Source organism: Balaenoptera musculus, chromosome X, assembly GCF_009873245.2.
Source record: "Balaenoptera musculus isolate JJ_BM4_2016_0621 chromosome X, mBalMus1.pri.v3, whole genome shotgun sequence".
NCBI lineage: Eukaryota > Metazoa > Chordata > Mammalia > Artiodactyla > Balaenopteridae > Balaenoptera > Balaenoptera musculus.
The window spans coordinates 57,335,598-57,360,219 of NC_045806.1; the positions used below are offsets into that span (position 1 = coordinate 57,335,598).

General features: G+C 41.2%; 1 protein-coding gene across 2 annotated transcripts; it reads right to left on the bottom strand.

Annotated features, from left to right (window-relative positions):
* Positions 1–16,496: 16,496 nt before the first annotated feature.
* On the bottom strand, positions 16,497–24,476 carry SNX12 (sorting nexin 12). Of its 2 annotated transcripts, none has more exons than XM_036840770.1 (4): positions 24,185–24,476; positions 19,449–19,544; positions 18,789–18,913; positions 16,497–18,379 (listed from the first exon to the last, which is right to left on the bottom strand). In XM_036840770.1, the coding sequence occupies exons 1-4, from the start codon at positions 24,347–24,349 to the stop codon at positions 18,277–18,279; spliced, it is 489 nt and encodes a 162-aa protein (XP_036696665.1). In that variant the 5' UTR covers positions 24,350–24,476; the 3' UTR covers positions 16,497–18,276. The 2 variants fall into 2 exon arrangements, with proteins under 2 accessions (XP_036696665.1, XP_036696666.1); XM_036840771.1 differs by having other exon boundaries at positions 24,197–24,469.
* Between the last annotated feature and the right edge of the window lie 146 nt (positions 24,477–24,622).

The following is a 24,622-nucleotide window of genomic DNA, read 5'->3' on the forward strand; positions in this document are numbered from 1 at the left end:
GTAGTGCTGGGACAATTAGCTACCTGTTTGGAAAAAAACTAAGTTATAGCAATATCTCACACCACTCACAAAAATAAATTCTAAACAGTTTAAAGAATAAAACCTAAAAAACAAACTCAGAAACAACCTATGTTGGACAAAAATTCCTTAGATATGAAACCAAAAACATGAGTCATAAAAGAAAAAATCAATATACTGACCTTCAACAAAATGATGAATTTCTGCTCTTCAGAAGATACTGCTAAGAGAATGAAAAGACAAGCTACAGACTGAGAGGAAATGTTTGCAAATCACATATCTGATAAAGGACTTGTACCGAAAAATATATAAGAACTCTCAAAACTCAATAATAAGAAAACAATCCAGTTTTTTTTAAATGGGCAAAAGATTTGAACAGACATTATACCAAAGATGGTCAATATCATTAAGTCATCAGGAATATACAAATTAAGACCACAATGAAAAACCATTACATAGGGCTTCCCTGGTGGCGCAGTGGTTGGGAGTCCGCCTGCCAATGCAGGGGGCACGGGTTTGCGCCCTGGTCTGGGAAGATCCCGCATGCCGTGGAGCAGCTGGGCCCGTGCGCCACAACTACTGAGCCTGTGCTCTAGGGCCCACGAGCCACAACTACTGAGCCCACGTGCCACAACTACTGAAGCCTGTGCGCCTGGAGCCCGTGCTCCACAACAAGAGAGGCCACCGCAATGAGGGGCCCGTGCACTGCAACGAGGAGTGGCCCTGCTCACCGCAACTGGAGAAGGCACGCGTGCAGCAACAGGGACCCAATGCAGCCAAAAATAAAATAAATAAATTTATTTTTTTTAAAAAAACAAAAAACCATTACATACCTATTAGAACATCTTAAAAAAAAAAAAACCCAAAAACCGACACTACCAAATGCTGGGGAACTAGAAGTAACTGGAACTCTTATACATTACTGAAAGGAATACAAAATTGTATAGCCAATTTGGAAAACAGTTTGGTAGTTTCTTACAAAGTTAAACATACACTGACTACACAACCCAGCAGTCCCACTCTTAGGCATTCACCAAAGTGAAATGAAAACTTGTGTTCACACAAAAACCTGATGCTAATGTTTACAGTGACTGCATTTGTAATCACCAAACGCTGGAAACAACCCAAACGTCCCTCAGCTGGGGAATGGAAAAACAAACTGTGGTATATCCATACATTGGAATCTACTTAGCAATAAAAAGGAAAAAAGTACTGATGATACAAGGAATGACATGGATACAATTTAAAGGCAGCGTGTGGATTGGAATAAGCCAGTTTCAAAAGGTTATATTCGGGGCTTCCATGGTGGCGCAGTGGTTGAGAATCTGCCTGCCAATGCAGGGGACATGGGTTCGAGCCCTGGTCTGGGAAGATCCCACATGCCATGGAGCAACTGGGCCCGTGAGCCACAATTACTGAGCCTGCGCGTCTGGAGCCTGTGCTCTGCAACAAGAGAGGCCACGATAGTGAGAGGCCCGCGCACCGCGATGAAGAGTGGCCCCCGTTTGCCACAACTAGAGAAAGCCCTCACACAGAAATGAAGACCCAACACAGCCAAAAAATAAATAAAAAATAAATAAATTTAAACAGCCCTGCCAATGATCTTAAAAAAAAAAAAAGGTTATATTCTGTATGATTTCGTTTATATGACAGTTTTGAAAATGTAAAACTATAATGACAGAAAATAGGTAGTGAGTACTAGGAAGTAGGGAGAAGGAGTTGACCATAAAGGGGAACTGGGGAATTTTTTGAAGTGATGGATCTATTCCATATCTTGATTATGGTGGTTGTTACACAACTGTATGCATTTGTCAAAACATGCAGAAATGCACACTAAAAAGAGCGAATTTTACTATATGTAAATTATACCTTAATTAAAAATGAAAAAAAAATAATCCTAGCACACACATGCATACACAAACATACACACTTAGAAATGTATGAGAACAAAGGAACAAGGAGATTTTGGGGGGTGATGGACATGTTTGTTGTGGTGATAGTTTAAGGGCGTGTACATATGTCAAAACTCATCAAATTATATCCTTTATGTACAGTTCATTGTACATCAATCATACCTCAGTAAAGCTGTTTAAAAAAGGAGGAAGATATGTATGAGAAGAAAATATAAGTGACTATGTTTAAAACCTTGGAGTAGGGACAGCCTTCTTAAACAGACAAAAGAAGCAAAAGCTATAAAGGAAAAGAATGATATATATTTGACTACATCAAAATTTAAAGTTTCTATTCTAAAGACGTAAAAACTAAATACAAAAGAAGGGTAGGGCTTCCCTGGTGGCGCAGTGGTTGAGATTCCGCCCGCCAATGCAGGGGACACGGGTTCGTGCCCCGGTCCGGGAAGATCCCACATGCCGCGGAGCAACTAGGCCCGTGAGCCACAACTACTGAGCCTGCGCGTCTGGAGCCTGCGCGTCTGGAGCCTGTGCTCCGCAACGGGAGAGGCCGCGACAGTGAGAGGCCCGCGCACCACGATGAAGAGTGGCCCCCGCTCGCCGCAACTGCAGAAAGCCCTCGCACAGAAACGAAGACCCAACACAGCCAAAAATAAATAAATAAATAAATTAATTTAAAAAAAAAAAAAAAGAAGGGTAGATTGGGGGAAATGTTTGCAACATATATAGACAACAGATAACTAATATCCCCAAAATAAAGAACTCCTGGGACTTCCCTGGTGGCGCAGTGGTTAAGAATCCGCCTGCCAATGCAGGGGACACGGGTTCGAGCCCTGGTCCGGGAAGATCCCACATGTCGTGGAGCAACTAAGCTCGTGAGCCACAACTACTGAGCCTGTGCTCTACAGCCCATGAGCCACAACTACTGAAGCCCAAGTGCCTAGAGCCTAAGCCACCGCAATGAGAAGCTGACACACTGCAACAAAGAGTACACCTGCTCACCACAACTAGAGAAAGCACGTGCACAGCAATGAAGACTCAACGCAGCCAAAAATAAATAAATAAATAAATTTTAAAAAAAATTTTAAAAAATTAAAAAAAAGAACTCCTACAAATCAATAAGAAAAAACAACTCAATAGAAACATGAGCAAAAGATATAACAAGCAAATAATAAAAGAGGAAATACAAATATTAATAAACATATGAAAGGAAGATATATAATTTGGTTAATAATCAGAACTATGAATCAAAACATCAGCTTTTGCCTTACAGATTTTTAAGTTTAAAAAGATTGATATCAATTGCTGGCAGGGGTATGGGGAAATAGGTGCTCTCATACACTGTTGTTGGAAATATTCAGCCTTTTGGTGAGCAATTTTGTACTATCTATTAAAATGTAAAACGTGCATACCCTCCAACCCAGTAATTCTATTCTTCATTACCTACCCTAGAGAAACACTTGCATATGTCCACAAAAAGATAAATTAGGAGTTTGGGATTAACATATACACAATACAATATATAAAATAAACAACAAGGACCTACTGTATAGCACAGGGAACTACACTCAATATCTTGTACTAACCTATAACGGAAAAGAATCTGAAAAATTATATACATATATATGTATGCATATACATATATATGTATAATATATGTATTATACATATATGTATGTATATACATACATATATGTATATGTATTATACATATATGTATGTATATACATACATATATGTATATGTATTATACATGTATATGTATGTATGTATAACTGAATCACTTTACTGTGCACTTGAAACTAACACTTTACAAATTAACTATACTTCAATAAAAAAATGTTTTTTAAAGCCTTAAAAATGCAATATGCTTTGACTCACCAATAGCAGTTCTAGGAACTAATTCTAACAAAATAATCAGAGATGCAAAAAAAAAAAAAAAAAAAAAGATCAGGCTTCCCTGGTGGCGCACTGGTTAAGAATCCGCCTGCCAATGTGGGAGTCACGGTTTCGAGCCCTGATCCGGGAAGATCCCACATGCCACGGAGCAACTAAGCCCGTGCGCCACAACTACTGAGCCTCCGCTCTAGAGCCCGTGAGCCACAACTACGGAGCCCATGTGCCACAACTACTGAAGCCCACGCACCTAGAGCCCAGTGCTCCGCAACAAGACAAGCCACCGCAATGAGAAGTCCGCGCACCGCAACAAAGAGTAGCCCCTGCTTGCCGCAACTAGAGAAAGCCCGTGCGCAGCAACAAAGACCTAACGCAGCCAAAAATATAAATTAATTAATTAATTAATTTAAAAAAAAAAGATCAACACACAGGGTGTTTATTACAGTATTGTTTATAATAACAAAAAATTCAAGTGTACATCAATAGGAGACCATGAGATAAATTTTAGACATGGATAGAAAAAAGATTGACATCTACATAATGACATGTTGTGTTGCTATTTCTTTTATTTGTATTTTCTTATTTTCTACAATAAAGATGTGTTACACTTCCATAAGAAAACAATATAAAAATTTTAGTAGTAAAATTTTTTAAAAAGAGTTAATGGGAAAAACCCCAGAAAACTAGAAACTATCTCTCAGTGATTCTCAAACTGCATGTGGTAAAGGACCAGTAACACCTGTAACTTATGTAATATTGCACATCAACTATATTTCAATTTAAAAAATGAAAATAATTATTAAATGGTAAATTTTGTTATGTTTATTTTACCACAATTAAAAAAAGAGAAGTGGGAAATTGCTACATGCATACTATAGAATACTATGCAGCATGTCTTGTATCAGAACCACTGATTTACCTCATTCCCTTAGGTATATTGCCAAGTGAAAAATCAAGCTGTGGAACAGTGTGGAGTATATCACTTATACAGGAAAAAATAAACAAAAAATATATTTCAAGTTTTAAATACACAGAAGATGATCTGGAAGAACAAACACCAACCTGGTAACATTGGTTTCCTCTGGGACAGGGACCTGCATTGCGGGGGCTGGAAAGAAGAACTATCTATAATGTTTGACTTAATAAAAATATATTCATGTATTACTTGAAGAATCAAAATGCTTTTTATAAAAAATTAAAAGAATAGGTCAACTACAGAAAATATATAGTATGGTAAGGAAAAAAGGCACAGGTGCTGTGGGGATACAGAGAGACCTAAGTTCCCAGCCTGGGAAAACCAAGGAAGGCCTCCAAAAGGAAGTTGAAAGGAAAGCCTGAAATGAGCCTTGAAAGATGAGTAGAAACTAGCCAAGAAAAATGTGAATGGGAACAAAAAGATGGAAAAAGTATTATAAGCAGAGGGAATTGTATGTGTGAAGGCATGGAGGCATGAAAGAACATAGCTTTCTCTGGGAACTGGAAATAGTTCATCAGGCTTGAAGCATAGAATCTATGTAGATGAATATAGGATTTGGCTTTTACACTGAGAACAATAGGGAATTTTTAAAGCTTACTGGAATCACCTACCTGTTTTAGAAAGATCACTCCAAGGCTTCCCTGGTGGCGCAGTGGTTGAGAGTCTGCCTGCTAATGCAGGGAACACGGGTTCGAGCCCAGGTCTGGGAAAATCCCACATGCCGCGGAGCAACTGGGCCCGTGAGCCACAGCTGCTGAGCCTGCGCGTCTGGAGCCTGTGCTCCGCAACGGGAGAGGCCGCGATAGTGAAGAGGCCCGTGCACCCCGATGAGGAGTGGCCCCCGCTTGCCGCAACTAGAGGAAGCCCTCGCACAGAAACGAAGACCCAACACAGCCAAGAATAAATATAAAAATAAATAAATAAATAAAATATTTTTAAAAAAAGATCACTCTAGGTGCTGTGCAGAAAATAGATTGGACAGTAGTTGTAGACACAAAAAGGCCACTTTTAAAGCTACTTTAGCAATCCAGAAGAGAAATGATAAAAGAGAGTGGGAGTTGATGAAGGGGGGCAGGCAAGGAGCAACAAAGTGTTATTTAATATTGGACATTTTAAGTTTGAGAAGGATTTCCAAGTGGACATGTTCAGTAGGAAGTTGGATTATACAGGTCTGGAACTTGAGAGAGAGGTCTGATTAGAACCACACATTCGGGAATCAGGTTACTGAAACCATGAGAATTCAGTCCCTTCTATATCATTAAACCTTACCCTCTCAACTGGGTCCTTTCCATCATCATTTATAAGTAGACACAAGTCACTCACCTTTAAGAGGGGAAAAAAATCCTTTCTCAACTCCATCCTGCCATTCTCTACTGCTTCATAAAAAATTTTTGAAAACTTTTTTTATATATAATTTTTTAACTTTATTAATTTTAATGATTTTTTTTCTTTTTTTTTTTTGGCCACACCGCACGGCATTCAGGATCTTAGTTCCCTGACCAGGGATAGAACCCGTGCCCCCTGCAATGGAGGCACGGAGTCTTAACCACTGGACCACCTGGCAAGTCCCTGAAAACTCTTAAATGAGCTCTGTACTCAATGCTCTTCCCACTTCCCATCACTCCACGGAAATAGCTATTGCAAAGGTCACTAAATCTAACAGATGCCTTTCAGTCCTCATCTTACTTTACTCTCTCAGCAGCATTTAATACAGTATTAAATGTAACCCCTTCCTTCCTTCCTTCCTTTCTTCCTTCCTTCCTTCCTTCCAATAATACTCTATTCCCTTGGCTTTCATGACAACTCACCCTCCTGGTTTTCCTCCTACATCTCTTCCCATTCCTCAGCTTCCTTTGTGAGCTTCTCCCTTCTACCTCGTACTTCCTCTATAATCCAACCAAAGGCAGATAGAATATGACTGGGAAATTATTATGGAAGGGTTACAAATTCTGTTGCATATAATCCTGCAAGCCTAAAAGATGCTTCTCTACCCACTATGAATCAATATCAAATGAATAAACATAGCCTTCTGCTGAAGTAACCCACTGTGGTAGGCTAAATAGCCAAAGATGTCCATGTCCTAATCCCCAAAACCTGTGAATATTTTACCTTACATGGCAAAAGAGACTTTGCAGAAGAAAAAAGACTTTGATGATGTGATTAAGTTAAAGATTTCAGTGATTTAAGTTAAAGTTAGGGAAATTATCCTGGTGGCCTCTACATAATCACAAGGGTCCCTATAAGTGAAAGAAGGAGGCAGGAGAGTCAGAGAAGGAGATGAAAAGACAGAAGTAGAAGTTGAAGTGGAGATTGCTGGCTTTGAAGATGGAACGGAACCATGAGCCAAGGAATGCAGCTATCCTCTAGAAGCTGGAAAAGACAAGGAACGGATTCTCCCGGAAAGCCTCCAAAAGGAACAAAGCCCTGCCAACACGTTGATTTTAGCCCCGTAAGACCTATTTGGACTTCTGACATCTAGAGCTGTAAGACAATAAATCTGTGTTGTTTTAAGCCATTGAGTTTGTGGTAATTTGTAACAGCAATAGGAAACTAATACACCCACTTTAAAAGGAAAAAAAATAGAGGAACAAACTGAATCCTAAGGAAAAGATGGCGACCCAAAGAAACCTCTTAGGACTTTCTATCATGACAAGAAAAAACTCAAGGAACCTCTTCTCCAGAGTAAGTCTAGAGAGACCACCTGGTGGTTTTTCTTCTATCTTGCCTTAAGGGCTGTTTGTCTGGATGGGCTTGGTACTCTCCCACTCCCACCCTCCAAAAGATACCTGGAACTAGGCTGCTTATTCCCTTCCCTTCCTTTCATCCCAGATGAGGATTTCTCTAGGAAGATGTTAGCTCACCTATAGACTACCTCTTTCCCAGCATGAGGGTGGAGGCCAGGAAAGAGCCACTGTCATATAGCAAGTTCCCACTGATTGGCAGATGAGAGCTGGGTATGGGGATGCTGGACTCTGAATGGGATCCTTCTTTACAGGAAATGGCCCCCTCATCAGGTGTCCCATTGAATGCAGCCAACTACTAAGGTCAGAAAACATCATTGACAAGACTTCAATTGAGGAACCCTGGAGATTCACAATCCTAAATTCCCTTTATTCTTTGCTGTATTCTCTGCTGTATTCTCATCTATTTTCAAAGATGGTCCTTTGAAAACAAAGAACAAAAAAATATAAGTCACTCACACCATCCACAAAAATAAATCCTAGCTGTATCAAAGATGTAATCAAACACATGGAAACCCCTGTACAAGAAAACACAGAGGAATGTTTATGACCTTGGCATATGGAAGACCTTATTAAACAAAACACAAAAATCAAAAGCCAAAAAACAAAAGATAAATCTGACCTTGAAATTTAAAACTTCTACTCAGTAAAAGATACCATAAAGTTAAAAGGCAAGAGATTGACTGAGAGAAAATATTTGCAATATATATAAAACAAAGGACTAATATTTTTCTTTATTTATCCTGGATAAGAAAAAGACAAACAATACAGAAAAACAGGTAAAGGATATGAGCAGGCACATCACAGAAAAAATACAAATTGCCAATAAACATATGAATGGATGTTCAACTTCCCTCTTAATCAGAGTACTACAAATAAGCAATGAGATTCTATTTTCTACCTATCATATTGGCAAAATTTAAAGATTGATAATATTCAGTGTTGGGAAGAGTAAAAAGAATTGAGACCTCTTACACCCTGCTGGGGGGAGCATAGACTAGTACAGCCACGTTGAAGGGGCATTTGGTAATATCTACTAAGATTACAAATGCATATAGTTTACGATACCACTCTTAGGTATATGCCCTAGAGTAGATGTTCAGATGTTCTCAAAAGGTGGTCCACAGATACCTGGAAGCTTCCAAGATCGTTTCAGGCGGTCTATGAGATTCAAAACTATTTTCATAAAAGTATTAAGATGTATTTGCCTTTTTTACTGTGTTGACATTTGCACTGATGGTGCAAAAGCAAAGGTGGGAGAAAAAGAAAAAGCAAAGGTGGGTAAAAGGCAGTGGCACCAAACTGTACTAGTAGTCACCGTATTTTTTCACCACTGCACACTTAAGAATGTCCTTGATGAAGCAGTAAAAATTATTAAATCTCCATTGCTGAGTACATGGCTTTCTAATATTTTACCATGGCTATTCGGACTTGGGTGCTTGGCAGGCATTTTCTCAAAATGGACAAAGTGAGCCTGTCGCTTCAAGAAAAACAACTGACAATATCCAGTGCTGATAAAATTTGAGCTTCCAAGCAAAAATTAGAATTTTGGAAAACTTGCACCTCCACCATAGGTTTGGCAGCTTTCCAATACTTAAAGACTTCTAATGAGAGCAGTGGTGATATGAATGAATGTGATTTTTTGACACTGTGTCAACACTGGAAAGACCTGCATAACTCAGTGAAACCAACATTTTCTAAATTGCCAGTGCAGGGCTTCCCTGGTGGTGCAGTGGTTAAGAATCCGCCTGCCAATGCAGTGGACAAGGGTTCGAGCCCTGGTCGGGAAGATCCCACATGCCACGGAGCAACTAAGCCTGTGCGCCACAACTACTGAGCCTGTGCTCTAGAGCCCATGAGCCACAGCTACTGAGCCCGCGCTCTAGAGCCCATGAGCCACAACTACTGAGCTCTAGAGCCCATGCTCCGCAACAAGGGAAGCCACCACAATGAGAAGCCCGCACACCACAATGAAGAGTAGCCCCCGCTCGCAGCAACCAGAGAAAGCCCGCGCACAGCAACGAAGACCCAACGCAGCCAAAAATAAATACATAAATACATAAATAAATTAATTAATTTTTAAAAAAAAACTCTTCAGCAAAAATAAATAAATAAATAAATAAATAAATAAATAAATAAATAAATTGCCAGTGCATGATGTTATAAAATCATGCACCCGGTAAAAGATCTACTAAAGTACAGGGTAGACTAACGGATTTTAATGCAACAAAATACGAAAAGTTGACTGATATGGTTTCAAAATCCACATTAAAGTAATCTTTAAAAAAGTAATCTTTAAGAAACTACCACTTGTTGAGGATTGATGTAGTATTAAAGAATATCCACAACTATCTGAAAAGGCTATTAAAATGCTGCTTGTTTTTCTAATTACATCTGTGTGATATACTTCAACCAAAACATCATATCATAATCAAATACAGAAGCAGATATGAGAATCCAGATGTTTCATATTAACCCTATTAAAGAGACTTGCAAAAAATGTAGCACAATTTTACTGTTCTAATTGTTTTTTTGCTTTGGCAAAGTTATTTTTCATCTAAAAATATTTATGCTAACATGTAATGGGCTTATTGCTGTTATTTTTAATGAAAAATTTTAAATTCTCACTATTAATTTCTAATACATGGAATAGTGATAGATATAAACCCACATAAATTCTCTTAGGAGTGTAAAGGGGTCCTGACATCAAAAAGTTTGAGAACCACTTCCCGAGAGAAACTCTGACAAAAAAGTCATGTCTGGAATGTTCATAGCAGGACTGCTTGTAAAAGCAAAAAAATTGGGAAAATCTAGTAGTCTATCGATAAGGAATGGTTAAATAAACCATTTAGTAGGCATTCTATGGCATATTATGCCACATTTTTTTAAAGTGAAGTAAATCTTGATGTAGTGAAATTAAAATGTTTCCAAAACATTTAATGAAAAACTTTCAGGATATGTACAGTATGGTATACTTTTTGTAGAAATAAAGACACGACACATTTTCTTAAAGAAAAAAAAAAAAGCTGGAAGGCTACCAGGATACATACCAAACTGTTGACCTTTGGGAAGGGGAAGAGGACTAGGATTGTGGGTAATGGCCAACGTGTACTTTAGCACTATCCTTGTATAATGTTTTGAGGGTTTTTTTCCCCCCCAAGGAAAATGTACTAGTGTAATTAAAAATAATTGGGGAAAAGGAGTAAAGCAATGAGGTCAGGTCCATTGACACTGAGAAAGAAAGGGCACTGGCTCTGAATCCAGGCTGAGAGGGCCAATGTATTTGCTGCAGTCCTTCTGGAGCTGATGAGTCTAGGAAGAAGCGACGAGGGGTGAAATCAGGCGACGGAGGGAATGGATGGCTCAAACGGTGGTGACCGCCTGGATGGTGGAACTTTCTGAGTCAGGCACCTCCTGCTCCCTTCCTGGGATTAATTCAAAGGCTTTCACCGCCACACAGCCCAGCCTCTCCCGCTTCCGGCGTCACAAACCTCTTCCTGTTGCCAGCAAATTCTTGCCCCATTCCAGGTCCCCGACCCCCACTCCCCGAACCGCATCAGAGGAAGAGCTCCGGGCTGGCGGTGGTGGAAGGAGCCCTGCAGGCTAAGGCATGGCCCCGCTAAGTGCTAGACAAGGAGACTACAGCCAGAGTCGCGGCGGCACACCCGGAGACACTCTAAGACGCCGAAGCGTGACAGGGCCTGGGGTGATGGGGTGGGGGTGGGGGATTAGAGGGTAGCTAGGTTGCGGGGTGCAGGCAGTTACCAAACAAGGCGAAGGAGCTCCGAGGCAACCCCGCTGACTCTTCCAAGTGCCGTGACGAAGACTTTCCTTTCGAAAGCAGCGCCACAGGGTCCCCATTGGTCTTCCATTCCAGCCAACCAGCAGGTCTCCCTATGGCCCACCCCCTCGATTAAGAAGCCAATCAGAGGAGAATATGTGCTTCCCGTTGCGTAAGACCAACTACAAGTTTGCTCATTTCTGACTGACGTGTGCGTAGCCAACCAGAAGAGCCGAGGCCTGGTAAGTCGGCTTCCTATATCAGTCGCCGTCTCGATCTACGTCACTGTCCTTGTCCCGTCCCTACCTGTAATCAAAGGTTTGGATCTGGGAGAAATAACCGAAAAGGAGATCCAAGCTGGAGGAATCGTGGCCCAAGAGGCAAAGTGATATCTCCCCGAGTTTCCAAGGAGGTTGGCCCTGAGGTCAGATGAGCCTGTGGTTGAGCTGTCAGTGCTGCTCTGGGATTGGCCTCAACGAGTGCCAACCTGAGAAAAGTATTGGTCATGAGAGCGCCTCAGATATGTTGCTTTGCCACTAGGCTAGTTGTTTCATTTTCCCCAAAATTTAGGTGGGAAGAAGGCTAGGAACATCCTGGGCCTTTAATTGAGATTATTGGTTTTTCTATAGCGAGGAGTGTAGGGATAATTAGCAGTAATAAATACTGCTTCTAGAACAACTAAAATGAAATGTGTGGAGAAATTTTTGAAAACCTGATAGTGGTATCATTACAACTAAATATGCCAGAAAATGCAAATTAAAACTAAGAAATACCACTTCCACCAACTAGTTTGGATAATTATGAATTGTTTAATATTTTTCCACGTTTGGCAAAAAAACTATTTGTAGGGAAACAGGAATTTCTCCACTTTTGGGAAGAAACAGAAATTCTCATTTGCTGTAAGTGGGAATCTAAACGGCACTTTTTAAGAAAGTAGCTTAGTAGTACCTATCAAAATCTAAAATGCACACATCCTTTGACCCAGGAATTCCTTCTCTCAAAATCTATCCTACAGAAACACGTAAAACACACGAGCAAGGTTATATGCAGCGTTACTTATAATAGTGGATGATTGGAGACAAATTTCCACCAATAAGTGAATCATTAAATGATGATACAACTACACTCTGAAATGTTACTTAAAAAATGAGGTAAATTTCCATGTACTAATGTGAGAGGAAGTCCACACTATATTACAAAGTGATAAAGTTGCAAAATAATACATAAAATATCCCATTTTGTTTTCAAAAAACTATATACAAGGGTGTGGGTATTCGATGATTGTATATGTGTGTATGAATATATGTATATATTCATATACATATATTTGTGCATAGAAAAAAGTCTAGGAAGACACATACCAAATTAAGTTATTCTTGAGGAATGGGAATAGGGTTAGGGAATAAGGAGAAATCTCACTTTCTACATATTTATGTTTTGTTTCAATTTTGTCAACTAGCATTAATTACTTTTGAACTTTATCACAATAAGACATTTTAACAAAATAGGCACTTTTATAATCAGATCAAGTTATAATTTATAATATTGTAATTTTTTGTAATCAGATAAGTTATAATTTTGTAATCAGATCAGGTTATAATTTATATATTTTAAATCAGATCAAGTTATAATCAGATCAAGTTATAATTTATATATTTTGTAATCAGATCAAGTTATAATTTATATATTTTAAATAAGAATAATTACATATAGTTATGAGGTGACTATTTCATTTAAAAATTTCGGCTAGGGACTTCCCTGGTGGTCCAGTGGTTAAGACTCTGCCCTTCTACTGCAGGGGGCGCAGGTTCGATCCCTGGTTGGGGAACTAAGATCCTGCATGCTGTGTGGCCAAAAAATATTTTTTTTATTTTTTAAAAAAATAATAAATAAAAATTTCGGCTAGAAGACCTATGATAAAATTAGGGCAGCTGTAAATCAAATCACCACTGAGATTCAATGGGGGTACTCATGATTTGACACAACAGGATATAGGCAAACAAAATCTAATGAGGATAAGTGAAGAGTCATTCATTGCTGGGAGAGAAAACTAACTGCACTACAGCAAACTCCATCACACAGGGAAATTGTGCTTTCACCTTTTTGGTGGCATCACCTCCAGGGTTTCTCAATTCCTTGGCAAGGGTTGGAAATCATAAGCATTAGAGATTTAAGATACCTCAGATATCATTTAGTCAAATCCCCTCACTTTAAAGCTGAGAAAACAGGCCCAGAGTGGTAAAGCAATTTGCCTAAGGTGCTATAGCCAGCTAATAGCATAGCCAGCTCCAGAACCCAGGTTTCTATTCCAGGCCTATTACTCTTTCTACTACTTTTCAGATTTTCCTGAGTCTTTATTCTGATGACATATTAGGGAATATTTTTTAAGTCTTATGAATATTAGACATCCCTATATTTAAATTTTAGAAAATGCATAACAAAATAAAAAAGTATATCCCTCTACTAGCACAGATGATCAAAAGCTGACTGTATCTGGATAAAAGAAATTATTGGTATAATAAATAACATTTTCTTGAAAAGTAATGCATTAATTTCTGTGAATCTAACTGTATTTTACTGTTCACTTAAGAACTACTGTTTTATCCAATTTCTGATTGTTCTTCAATTGGCAGTACCTCTTAATCCTTTACCTTCAGTTTCTCTATATTAAGTAGTTGTTGATCTATATACAAACACTTAAAACCACCATAGGAAGCACCTATTTAAAGAAACCCTGTTATGATTTAAAGAAACCTTGTCATGATTTAAAGAATCCTTTATTCTGTATAATGTGAATAATTACCCCCATTTTGTATGTTTTGTAAGGAATGACTTTTCTGTTCTCAATAGCAGAGACAGACAGATAGAGAGACAGATAGACAGACAGGAGGGAGAGAGAAAATAAAAGCAAATTAGGGAATAATTTTTTTTTGTACAAGGCAAAAAAACAGATAAGAAGAATGAGGGGTGGTGGGTGGTCGGGAAGGGAGTGGCAGAGAACCACAAGCTAAATTAGTCACAAAGTGTTTACATTTTAAAAGTAAACTTGAACACTGCGAAGTATAAATGGACTAACAACCACCTAAACTTCAGGCTATAATTAAAGTGGTGTCCAGTTTTAGACTCTATGACTTAGGGACATATGAGGACCTTGGAGAGATTTCAGAATAATAAAGATAAAAGGGTTAAAAATGAGTGAAGTGAGGAAAACTTAGAACTGTTATTGTGTCTAAGAAGAGAAGACCAGAGGTGACTCAACAGTCCTCAAGGATGGGAAGAAATATCCATTTCAGTGAGCAGCTGGTCTGCATTTCCAAAGCAAAAAAGTAATTTTACTTAAATTATTACAGCATGTATTTGAAGATGGAAGTATCTTAAATAGGACACCTCATCCAACAAAAACTCCAGAGAAGCCTGAATGCTGTCCACCTCTCCCACCCTTTACTAGCTCAACTCATCTCAAAGAATGGTTCAAAGGGTGGATAAGGCATCTGTGGAATGTGAGGATTTAGACTTCTTTTGGTTGTAGCTACTATGTTCAAAAATTTTTGTTAGCCTCTGTCCCCCAGGTCCCAGTGAAAGGTTGAGCTGCTTTCTGTGCTATGGATAAAGGGGATTAATTAGTAGTAAATACCTAGATGCATGCATAAACTTGAATTCCTTATAAAAGTATGCTTCTCCTTCTCAGTGTTGATGGGCTTATATTTGGGGTTCTTTCAGAACCCAGTTACATTTGACTCCAAAGAGGGAATTTACCTGATATTTAAAAAGTTTGGACAACTAACTAGATGTGTCTGGACCTCTTATTTTGTCTCTAGCATTTTTTTGTCTTGTTTAGATATCTCCTGAACTAAAGTATAAGAAGTATAAGGTCTTTGAAGAAAGAGAATGTAATCATTTTATTTTACCTCAAGCACCCCGCCCCATCACAGCCCAGCTTAATATTTTGTTTTACAGCTGCTTTTTCTAGTTATTCTCTATTCATTCTCCAACACTGCTGCCTGTGAAGGTTGCATTTCTCTTATTACTCTTCCTTTCTCTTATCTCACAGAAACAGCTATTCTTCCCTGTCCCCTCAGATATCTTTAGTCATCTAATTCCTGAACTACCAAAACCTCTTAACTTCTTCAATTCAGACCCCACTCTTCTACTTGGACCCAAATACCATTGTTAAGTCATCTTAATTCATAATGTTTTGACCACATCACTTTCTATACCTTCTTTCCACGCTCAACTACATGATTAAAACTACCTTTGACTCCCCAAATGCCAAGATTCCTACCTAACCTCTCATCCCAAACCTTTCCCAAAACCCACTTTGTGTATGAAGCCATTTCAGAACCCACTGGTCAAGTGAAAATATCCATCCATCAAAAATTCTCAGAGTAGGGGCTTCCCTGGTGGTGCAGTGGTTGAGAGTCTGCCTGCCAATGCAGGGTACACGGGTTCGAGCCCTGGTCTGGGAAGACCCCACATGCCGCGGAGCGACTGGGCCCGTGAGCCACAGCTACTGAGCCTGTGCGTCTGGAGCCTGTGTTCCGCGACAGTGAGAGGCCCGCGCACCGCGATGAAGAGTGGCCCCCGCTTGCCACAACTAGAGAAAGTCCTCGCACAGAAACGAAGACCCAACACAGCCATAAATAAAATTAAAAAAAAAAAAAATTCTCAGAGTTCACTCACCTTTCTGCCTGCATCAAATCTATGTGAAAGAAAAACATCTCAATTGAGGTAAAAAGCCTATGAAAGAAATAGTGTTTGTAAGGGGTGTGAGGGTGTGTCGGAGGATGAGCGTATGTACAAACGTGTTTATGTACACAGATAGCATATACATATACATATACACACACAATAAATATATTTTGCCCAAATTAGCACACACCCACAAGCTTAAAAACCAAATCTGCTAAATCTGACCCAAACCACAGTTACTGAGACCTATGGCTACTTCCTGCAAGCAGATGCATTACCCCTGTGACAAAGTCAATTGCGTGTTGCAAGGAAGATAGGTAAATACTGCTACAGGCAGCTAGGATTCTGCTTTTTTTAAAATTTAAATGTAAAAATTACTTATCACTTCAGGACATTGACCATGTTGTATAATTTCTGCACAATACCCAGAATATCCTAGAAACTAAAAAGTACTAAATTTACAACTTAAGCAGGAAAACAGAGGCTTACTTCACAGTGGTTTAATATGAACAGAGTTGAATATGACATTGTCTGACAGAAGAATGAACATTTTGCTGAATAAAAGCCCCGAGTCAGGATATATACACAGCAGAAATGGGGCCTCAGGCTCTCAGCACTTGTGCACAATGAAAGGAGGAATCTTTTTTTAAAAAAAGTCAATAACAGAGGATACAAATGAAAAAGGCAGCAACAACACCAACACTGGGAAGGTGGGAAAGGGAGCAGAGCCTCACTCTAGGGGCTGCTCAGCCCCTGGCACAGGCCCGGCAGCTGAAGAGCTGATCTGTGTCAGGGAACTTCAACATTTAGATGGACTCCAAACCCCGTATCAAAATCCAATCCTAATCTCTCCGATCAGGGTCTTGTCAGAATCAGTAATCCTTTCCCTCAAGACCCTATATAAAGAATTCCAGTCCTTCCATGATAGGGTGACTAAGCAAAGAGCCCCCACTCTTGACCTGACACCAGAGTTAACCTGCTCCCATCCCACCACTTGGGACAGATATCGGGCCCCAGCAAACAAACCACTACATCCCAGACAGAAGCCCAGGAAAGTCGCCAGCCTCAGGAAGCTGCCTCAGACTGTAAGTTTTAGGAAATCTATACCCAGCTGCTAAACCTAGCTCAGCTTCCGGGGAGAATGCTGGGGTTCCACGGGAAACAAGTGCAGGCAGTTCAATAACCCTGTGACCAAGCTGGGGAGGGCAGCGACAACTCTTGCCCCTAAGCCCCATCAATAGCTCAAAGTGCTTAGGAGAAGTCAGAGACTGTGTGGTTTGTTCATGTGTTTTCTGTCTTGTGGCAGCACTAAATGGGATGGGGGAAAGGGAGAATGGAAGGAAGAGAGTGGTGATGCCCTTCCCTACCACCGGGAGGTACCTAGAAAATGATCCACTCCCACCCTTCAGGGAGTTACCTGGCAGTGGTGAGTTTCCCCTAGCCCTCAAGCCTCCAAATCTGCAAAGCTAACCCATAAAAGTAGCAAGGGCTTGGGGAGGGAGAACTGCTGGCCCAGCCCATTCTGACTCACCTGCTGGTGAGCGAGAACAGGCAGCCAGAGCGGGGAGCCACAAAGGAAAAGGGGCTAGGCAACAGGAGCTCCCCAACTGCCCTATGGCTTTCTTCTGACTCTGAAGCAGCCATGATGATGGGCCCAGAAAACCCACACACCTTGCTCCACACAACAGACTGCTTAGACTCTAGAATTACTGCCATGAAAAGCAACAAGGGAGACAGAAAGTACAACAAAAGAAACTCTTGAGAAAACTAGGAACGGGCCTAGAGAAAACGAGAGCTTTTCAGTCTCTGCCACCTTCCCCACAAGGAAAAAAGTTCATGCAGGTAGGAAAGGCAGGGTCTTTCCCTGCTCAGTATTCCTGGTTAAACCTAAGAGTAAGAAAAATCCCCTGGACTTGCAGCATCAGTATGTACCCAAGTGCCCCACCAGCACAAGACCCGCCCCCCGCAAGGTTAGCCTTCTGGCATGGGTAAATGCCCAAGAAATTGCCTTCCAGTCCAATCCCCCCACCCACCCCCCAACCCCAAGCAAAGGGCATCTGCCTGTGGTTTCCCACCTCTCCTCAGAGGAGAGGATCCTAGCAGAGTGCCCATGGTATAGTCAGGTACCAAGGAACACAATGCCAGACAGTCTATCGGGCCAGGGGATGGAGAGCCAACTTCAGATCAAAGAGAGAGAGAGAGGCTTAGTGTAAAAACCAATGTCATTTCAGCAGGAAAGTAGAGGGCAAGTGGTGAGAGGGGCTCCTACTGGCGCACCTTCCCAGGGACGTAGTTCCTGTCAATTGCCTCCTCCTGCAGGAACATGTGTAGGCAGCGTTCGTTCTGAGCCAGTGGGTGCCCAGCAATTCTATAAAGAGACCAAGATGGTTATCAGTATTATCTGGGATAAGAGAGAATTCGCAGAGGGATAGGGCTGTGGATGTGGACAGGGGAAGAAGGGCAAAGTCAGCCCTGAAGTTCAAGCAAGTAGAGGACAGCAGCAGGGTACCACTTCAACCCTAATATTGCAGAAGGGAAGGGGACAGAGGCGTAAGGTGGGGGAAATCCCTAGACACATCCAACATGCAGCGCTTTCTCAGGCCCTGAGGCACAGGATCGGAATTCTGCTCAAAGGAATGGAGTTTTACTGTCCAGTGAGCCCAGCACAAAATCGGCACCACATCATATTACCCATTACAAAAGAAGAAAGAGACGAAACATACAGAAAGACCAAAATGGCAAAAGTAGCAAAAGGAATCCCCAGGAACTTGGCTTACTTGTTAATAAACTGTTCGAGGCCCTGCCTCCTTTCTTCAATAAAGGACTCCTCAAAGATCCCTTCGTCTCCTCGAAAAGGGAGCTGCCGCTTCAAGGCTTTCCCAGGCAGTGGTGGTACTACAATCTGTAGGCAGATGCAAAATATCAGTCACACGGGAGAGGACAGAGATGGAATAAGGTGGTAAAGCACTGTACACTTCATTTCCTATTAGGCATAGGGTCCATCCTATGCCATAGTTCAGCAACTTGCAAGAACTGAGGTCATAAGAACAGTCAGGGGGTGGCTCAGGTCAAAAATTAATCCAGCTCTGTTTCTGTGGGAGGACAGGTTTACCATCTCAAAAGAAAGGAAGTAAACTTCAAATATTCTTCACTTTCTTTGACAGTCCACTACCATACAAAAATTTAGCTACACTTTCCATTTTTAGCACCTAAAGGAATTAAGTTGTATGACTTTTCTAGCCACTAAGTCAACTAATAGTTTTTCTTTACAATTTCTCCTGAACTTACCACTTTCAAGTTTCAAAGGGTATCACCCAGATCCAATATATTGGGATTTGGTAGACAGAGTGTGTTCACCCTCTCTGTTGCCTTCAAGATTTTATAAACCTATGCAGATCTCCTCTCTCAAGGATGCCACACAGGAAACAGGGCCATACCTTACTATCTCGCTCCAGCTCATTTTTTAGCCACTCGAAGTCACTGTAGCGCCGTCGTACACAGGACTCCTTCAGCTTGAAGATAGGTAGGTTTGTCTACAGAGAAGAAAGAATGTGAGAGAAGAGAGATGGTAAGAAATGTCAGCCTGTGATGGCCACCTATCACAACCACTTGGACAGGTCTTAAGAAAGAAACAGCTCCTATGGACCATGTTCCTAGAACCCTTTCAAAGCACCACCGGGTGAATACCAATCCTTACCACATCCAGCCTTGTCACAGGTGGTGATTAGAAGTCCCTTGCTGCTTAGAATTTATCCTATGAATAGACTTGAAGTTGTACATAAATATGTATGTGCAAGGGTTTTCACTGAATTTTCTCATTTGTAATAATAATATATGTCCATCAACAGATAACTGGTTAAATAAATTATGATACACTTGTACAGTGGAATACAACTATGAAAAGAATGCGAAAGATATATATGTCCCAGTATGGAAAGATATTAAGCATTAAAATCAAGGCACACAACAGTATATACAGCCTGCCTCTATTTGTTTTTAAAAGGGATAGATATGTATACGTGTATATATTTATATTTATGAATTAAATATTTATGAAAAGACACTGATAACAATGATTGACTTTGGAGAATAAGACTAGACAACTGGAGCGGGTAGGTCACATTTTTCATTGTGCAAATTTGAATTTATCATATGCATGCATTACATTTTCAGTTGAAAAGTGAATTTAAGTTCCCTGGAAAGAACAAGAGATAAGCACCTCCAAAGTATGCTTTCCTCTGCTTTTCCTGTCCAAATCCTCTCCATTCTACAAGCCCAGCTCAAGTCCCACTTCATCCAGGAAATCTGTCCTGACAACACCAGCTTAATTTATTGGTCTCCCTCTCCTCTGAACTCCTATGACACACAGACTTTGGTACTGCCTGACACACCACTGTTTTAAGCATTATGTTAGTCTTGCTACCTAACTAAATTATAATTTCATTGAAATCGGGAGCCATGACTACTGCTGCATCTCCCTAAATGTAGATTATGCAAGTTACTCAGTAAATACTCAATTGATTAATAGTGGCCCTATGTATCTGTTTACCCTCTCCTTATCCAGAAAGTGCAGCAGAAATAGCACTTACATTAAGTTGGCTTACCATAGCTTGCTCCCTGATATAAATCGGCTTATTCCCACATCTTAATCACTGAGAATTTTCCCAAGGCTCCAATGGCAACAGGAACCTCCAACAAACAAAAAGCCCTGATCCTCACTCCTATCTACAAGTTCTAAGTAGAAATGGCCAAACAAATGTATTAATACTGACTATATTTCCCACCAGTCAATTCAAATCAGTAGATGGGAAAAAAAGGAGCTAGTTTCTCTCCTTTCTCCACAGCTAACTCAGAGCAGGTAAAGAGCATTGGAGCTATGCTAGAGGTTCACACATTCCTCACTATGTCATGCTTTGTAGTCCTCAAGTCTGGAAACTGTCTTTTCAGGATCTAGCTCTAGGTATAGGGCATCAAAAGCCAAATAACTGGCCAACTTACATTAGTTACAACTCTACTCAGGATCAAGGTCCCAGGAATGTCAATGGGTTGAAGCGGAGTGGGATATACGTAAAGTAATATCTTATTACCGAAGCTATTTTTTAGAAGAATAAATAAGAAAATGGAAACAGCGGTTTCTTCAGAAAGGGGAACCTCTGGAAGGCAGAGGGAGAGAGGGAGACTTCATTTTTACAGTACAGTTGACACTTGAACAACACGGGTTTGAACCACATGGGTCCACTTATACACAGATTTTTTTCAATAACTATAGTATATCATTTTTGTACCTTTTGAATTTTGTACCATGTGCATGTATTACCTATTCACAATCAGCCATTATAGAGAACATTCTCAGAATCCTGCACAAAATATATATGTGTATCAAATCATCACATTCTACACCTCAAACCTACACAAAGTTATCTGTCAATTATATCTCAATAAAACTGGGAGTAAAAATAATCATTCAAGAAAAAAAGCCCTTCAGTATCATGAGATTCCAGGTTTCCACCAGAGTTCAAGACAAATACTGTGATCCCCAAACAGTAGAACCTTAACCAGTAGGCCTTTACAGAAGCCAACAGAAGAATCTAAGAAAAGTAAAAAAGTGCTGAGTAGATTCTTCCAAGACACAGCGAAACCACCCACTGCCATTTTGTGAACTTCCTCCTTCGACTTACAAAAATGCTATTCTTTCCCCACCCCCACAGGATGGTGACAGTAACGGCCTTTCATCTCAGCACCTAGCCATCTAAGGAAGGGGATACTATGTACTAGGATACTCTCTCAGCTCCAACCTACAAATTATATGAGGGAGACACGATTGTGTAGTACAGCATATAGAGTCCTTTGGCTCTGATCAACACAAAATCAAGGGAAAGGGGAGAAAGAAGCAAAGTTCAAGTCCACAGGACAACTGACATTTGAAAAGTTCCATACATATCTTGTTAAGCCACCAGAATACCTCTCCAGACTCCTTATTTCTTGGGGTGGGTATTCCTTCCCTGAGCTATTATACAAAGAAACAAGTCAGTGCCATCTGCTTCTACCATACACAATGCTTAACTCCCAAAGCCCATTCTCCTGAGTCTCATGCTCCCTATAATGCCTACCGTGATCAGTCACTTAAATTAACAATTTCAAACCAAATGATTTCACCAATTTTCCCCAAAACAGAGTTCAACAAAAATATTAAAAGCCTATATAGCCATATAAATTAACATAAATACAAATTAACTCAAGCCCACAGAAGTAGGAACTGCCATCAACCCTCTCATCAATCACTATACAATTAGTAATTGTGGAAAAGACTGATGAAAATCTTAGTGGGTAAAAAAAAATCTTGCACACTAAAGTTTTGCAACTAAGCATTGCCGAAGAGACTAAAGTGTAGTGGAAAGAGTATGGTGGGCTTTGGAGTCAGACGGACCTGGGTTCAAATCTCAACCCTGCCACTTATTAGCTATGTGTACTTGGGCAAATTACTTAAACTGCATTCCTCCTCAGTTTTCTATCTGTAAAATGGTGTTTTGTAAGGACTTAGAAACTAAAACCTAGTTCAGTGCCTGGCACACAGTAGGCACTAGATGAACAGTTCCTGTTTTATTAGAATGCCTGAAGTAGAGAACAATTCCATTCATAATCCCTACAGCTCTTGGGTAATACATCAAGACAATGTCTCCAAGACCCCACAGCAGAGAGTTCTTACACTGAACAAGTTATGCCCAGGATTCCTCAGGTAATTAAGTTCTCCGCCATCAACAGTTCCCAGCTTTTATCATACTTTGAGGGCTCTAACGTCCATTCTTCCCCAAAGAGATGATTTCAAACAGTTCTTATATAGACAAGTTTTTCTCATTTTTTTCTATTCGCGTTTCTTTCTTCAGTTTGGACTTTGCCAAACTTGGAATTTGGAGATCATCGCTTCTTAATTAGGTTTCAAAGCCCAGGTGGGAGAGCACACTCTCTCATTCAATTCATTCATTCAAAAATAAAAGCACATACACTCTTTTAGGTCTTCAAATGCTGTTTGAGCAGCATGCTGTCCATAGAGAATATTCTGGCCCTCTAGTCTGAGAAGAAAACATAAGGAAAATTAGAAAATGGCTCTCAAACTTTTTTGCCTGTAACCACTTCAATGGGGCCAAAGACACTGCAAACCATGTACTCTGCACATTCCATCCTTGCATCGTGGACTAAGAACTAGAGAATAAAGTCCTCTGTAGTGCACACTGGAAGAAACCACTCCTGGGGCAGTCCTGAAATGTCATATATTAAAGTTAACTACAGACTAGGGACTAATATAATGAATCCAAAAGGTTAATCTAGGGCAGAAAGGGCAAATGGCCATCCATATACAGAAATGCCAAATGAGAGCCAGTAAATATTGAAATAAATATTCTGGATACTTCAAATCTAAAGGGTCAGCCCAGGATGAGGGCAGCGACTGACAATCCGCCAATCCGAGTGCAAGGTCAGGTTTTCCAGTGAGCATGTAGTACCTGAGAAAACTTAAGCATTAAACACTTCTCTCTTTCAGATGTTAATTCTACACAAGTCTGGGAAGCACTCAGTCTCAAGGAGACATCCCTTCTTATTTCTGCTCCACCAAGCCCACTGTCCTGTCTCCCGTTCCTGGAATCTCTCTTCCCTTTCATCTAGGCTTTGCTCAACTCCATCATCCACGGAGACCTCATTAAGAAGAAGCTCCTCTGGGCCTTCCTGTCCCCCTTCTTCAGACTGACTTCCCACAACCTAGTTTAGTTATGGGACCCCGCAGCATATCGCCTTGGCTCTCCATCCCCCGGCCCTCTTCCACTCCTCCTTCCCTCCTTCTGTCGCTACAGTCCTGATTCCTATTTCCTGTAATTCCTCACTCTAATCCTCTCCATCCTTCCCCACCGTCTCCAGCCATGCTTCACTTCTTGCTCATGGGTACTTGTTTTCCCTCACGCCGGTCCAATGTTCCCCCTCAGGAGTTTTCTGTATCCTCGGGCCACAACCGAGTGGGCAGATCTCTCTGCAAACCTATTAAGCCCCTAACCCCCAAATGACCCCTCCAGCGTCTTCTCCACCGTTGGCCGTCCCTATGGCAGCCTCACCCCCCGCCCACCCCCGCCCTCCCCGCCCAGCCGCCCGGTCCTCCCTCAGCTGTCTCCCTCACCCCGTGACTCACCCGCATGCGAACCTCATAGGTGGTGAAGCGCGCGCGGCCCACGCCCACCGTCTGTGGGTTAAAGATGTCGATCTCCAGGAAGTTACTTGGCGGCCCGTAAGCGTCAGTCAGGTCCTGCGGCTTCGAGTTAAGGCGCCGAGTGTCAGCTACTGCCGTGTCCGACATCTTTCCGAAGGAGAGACCGGGACCGGGGAAGGGGGGATGGGGGACAGAGGCCGAAGGCAGGAGCGCGCACGGCCCCTCCCGCTTGCAAAATAACCAGCCAACCCACAGAGTACGGCGCCGCGCACGCGCGCCCACGCACGCACGCACGCACGCGCACGCCGCCGCGACCCGGGGCCCGGCACCCTGAATAGCGGCGAAGCGGACGGCTGGAAGTCCTGTACCGAGGAGGCGTCATTCAGACTTCCGGGCAGTGTTTGTGGCCGCCCCGGAACC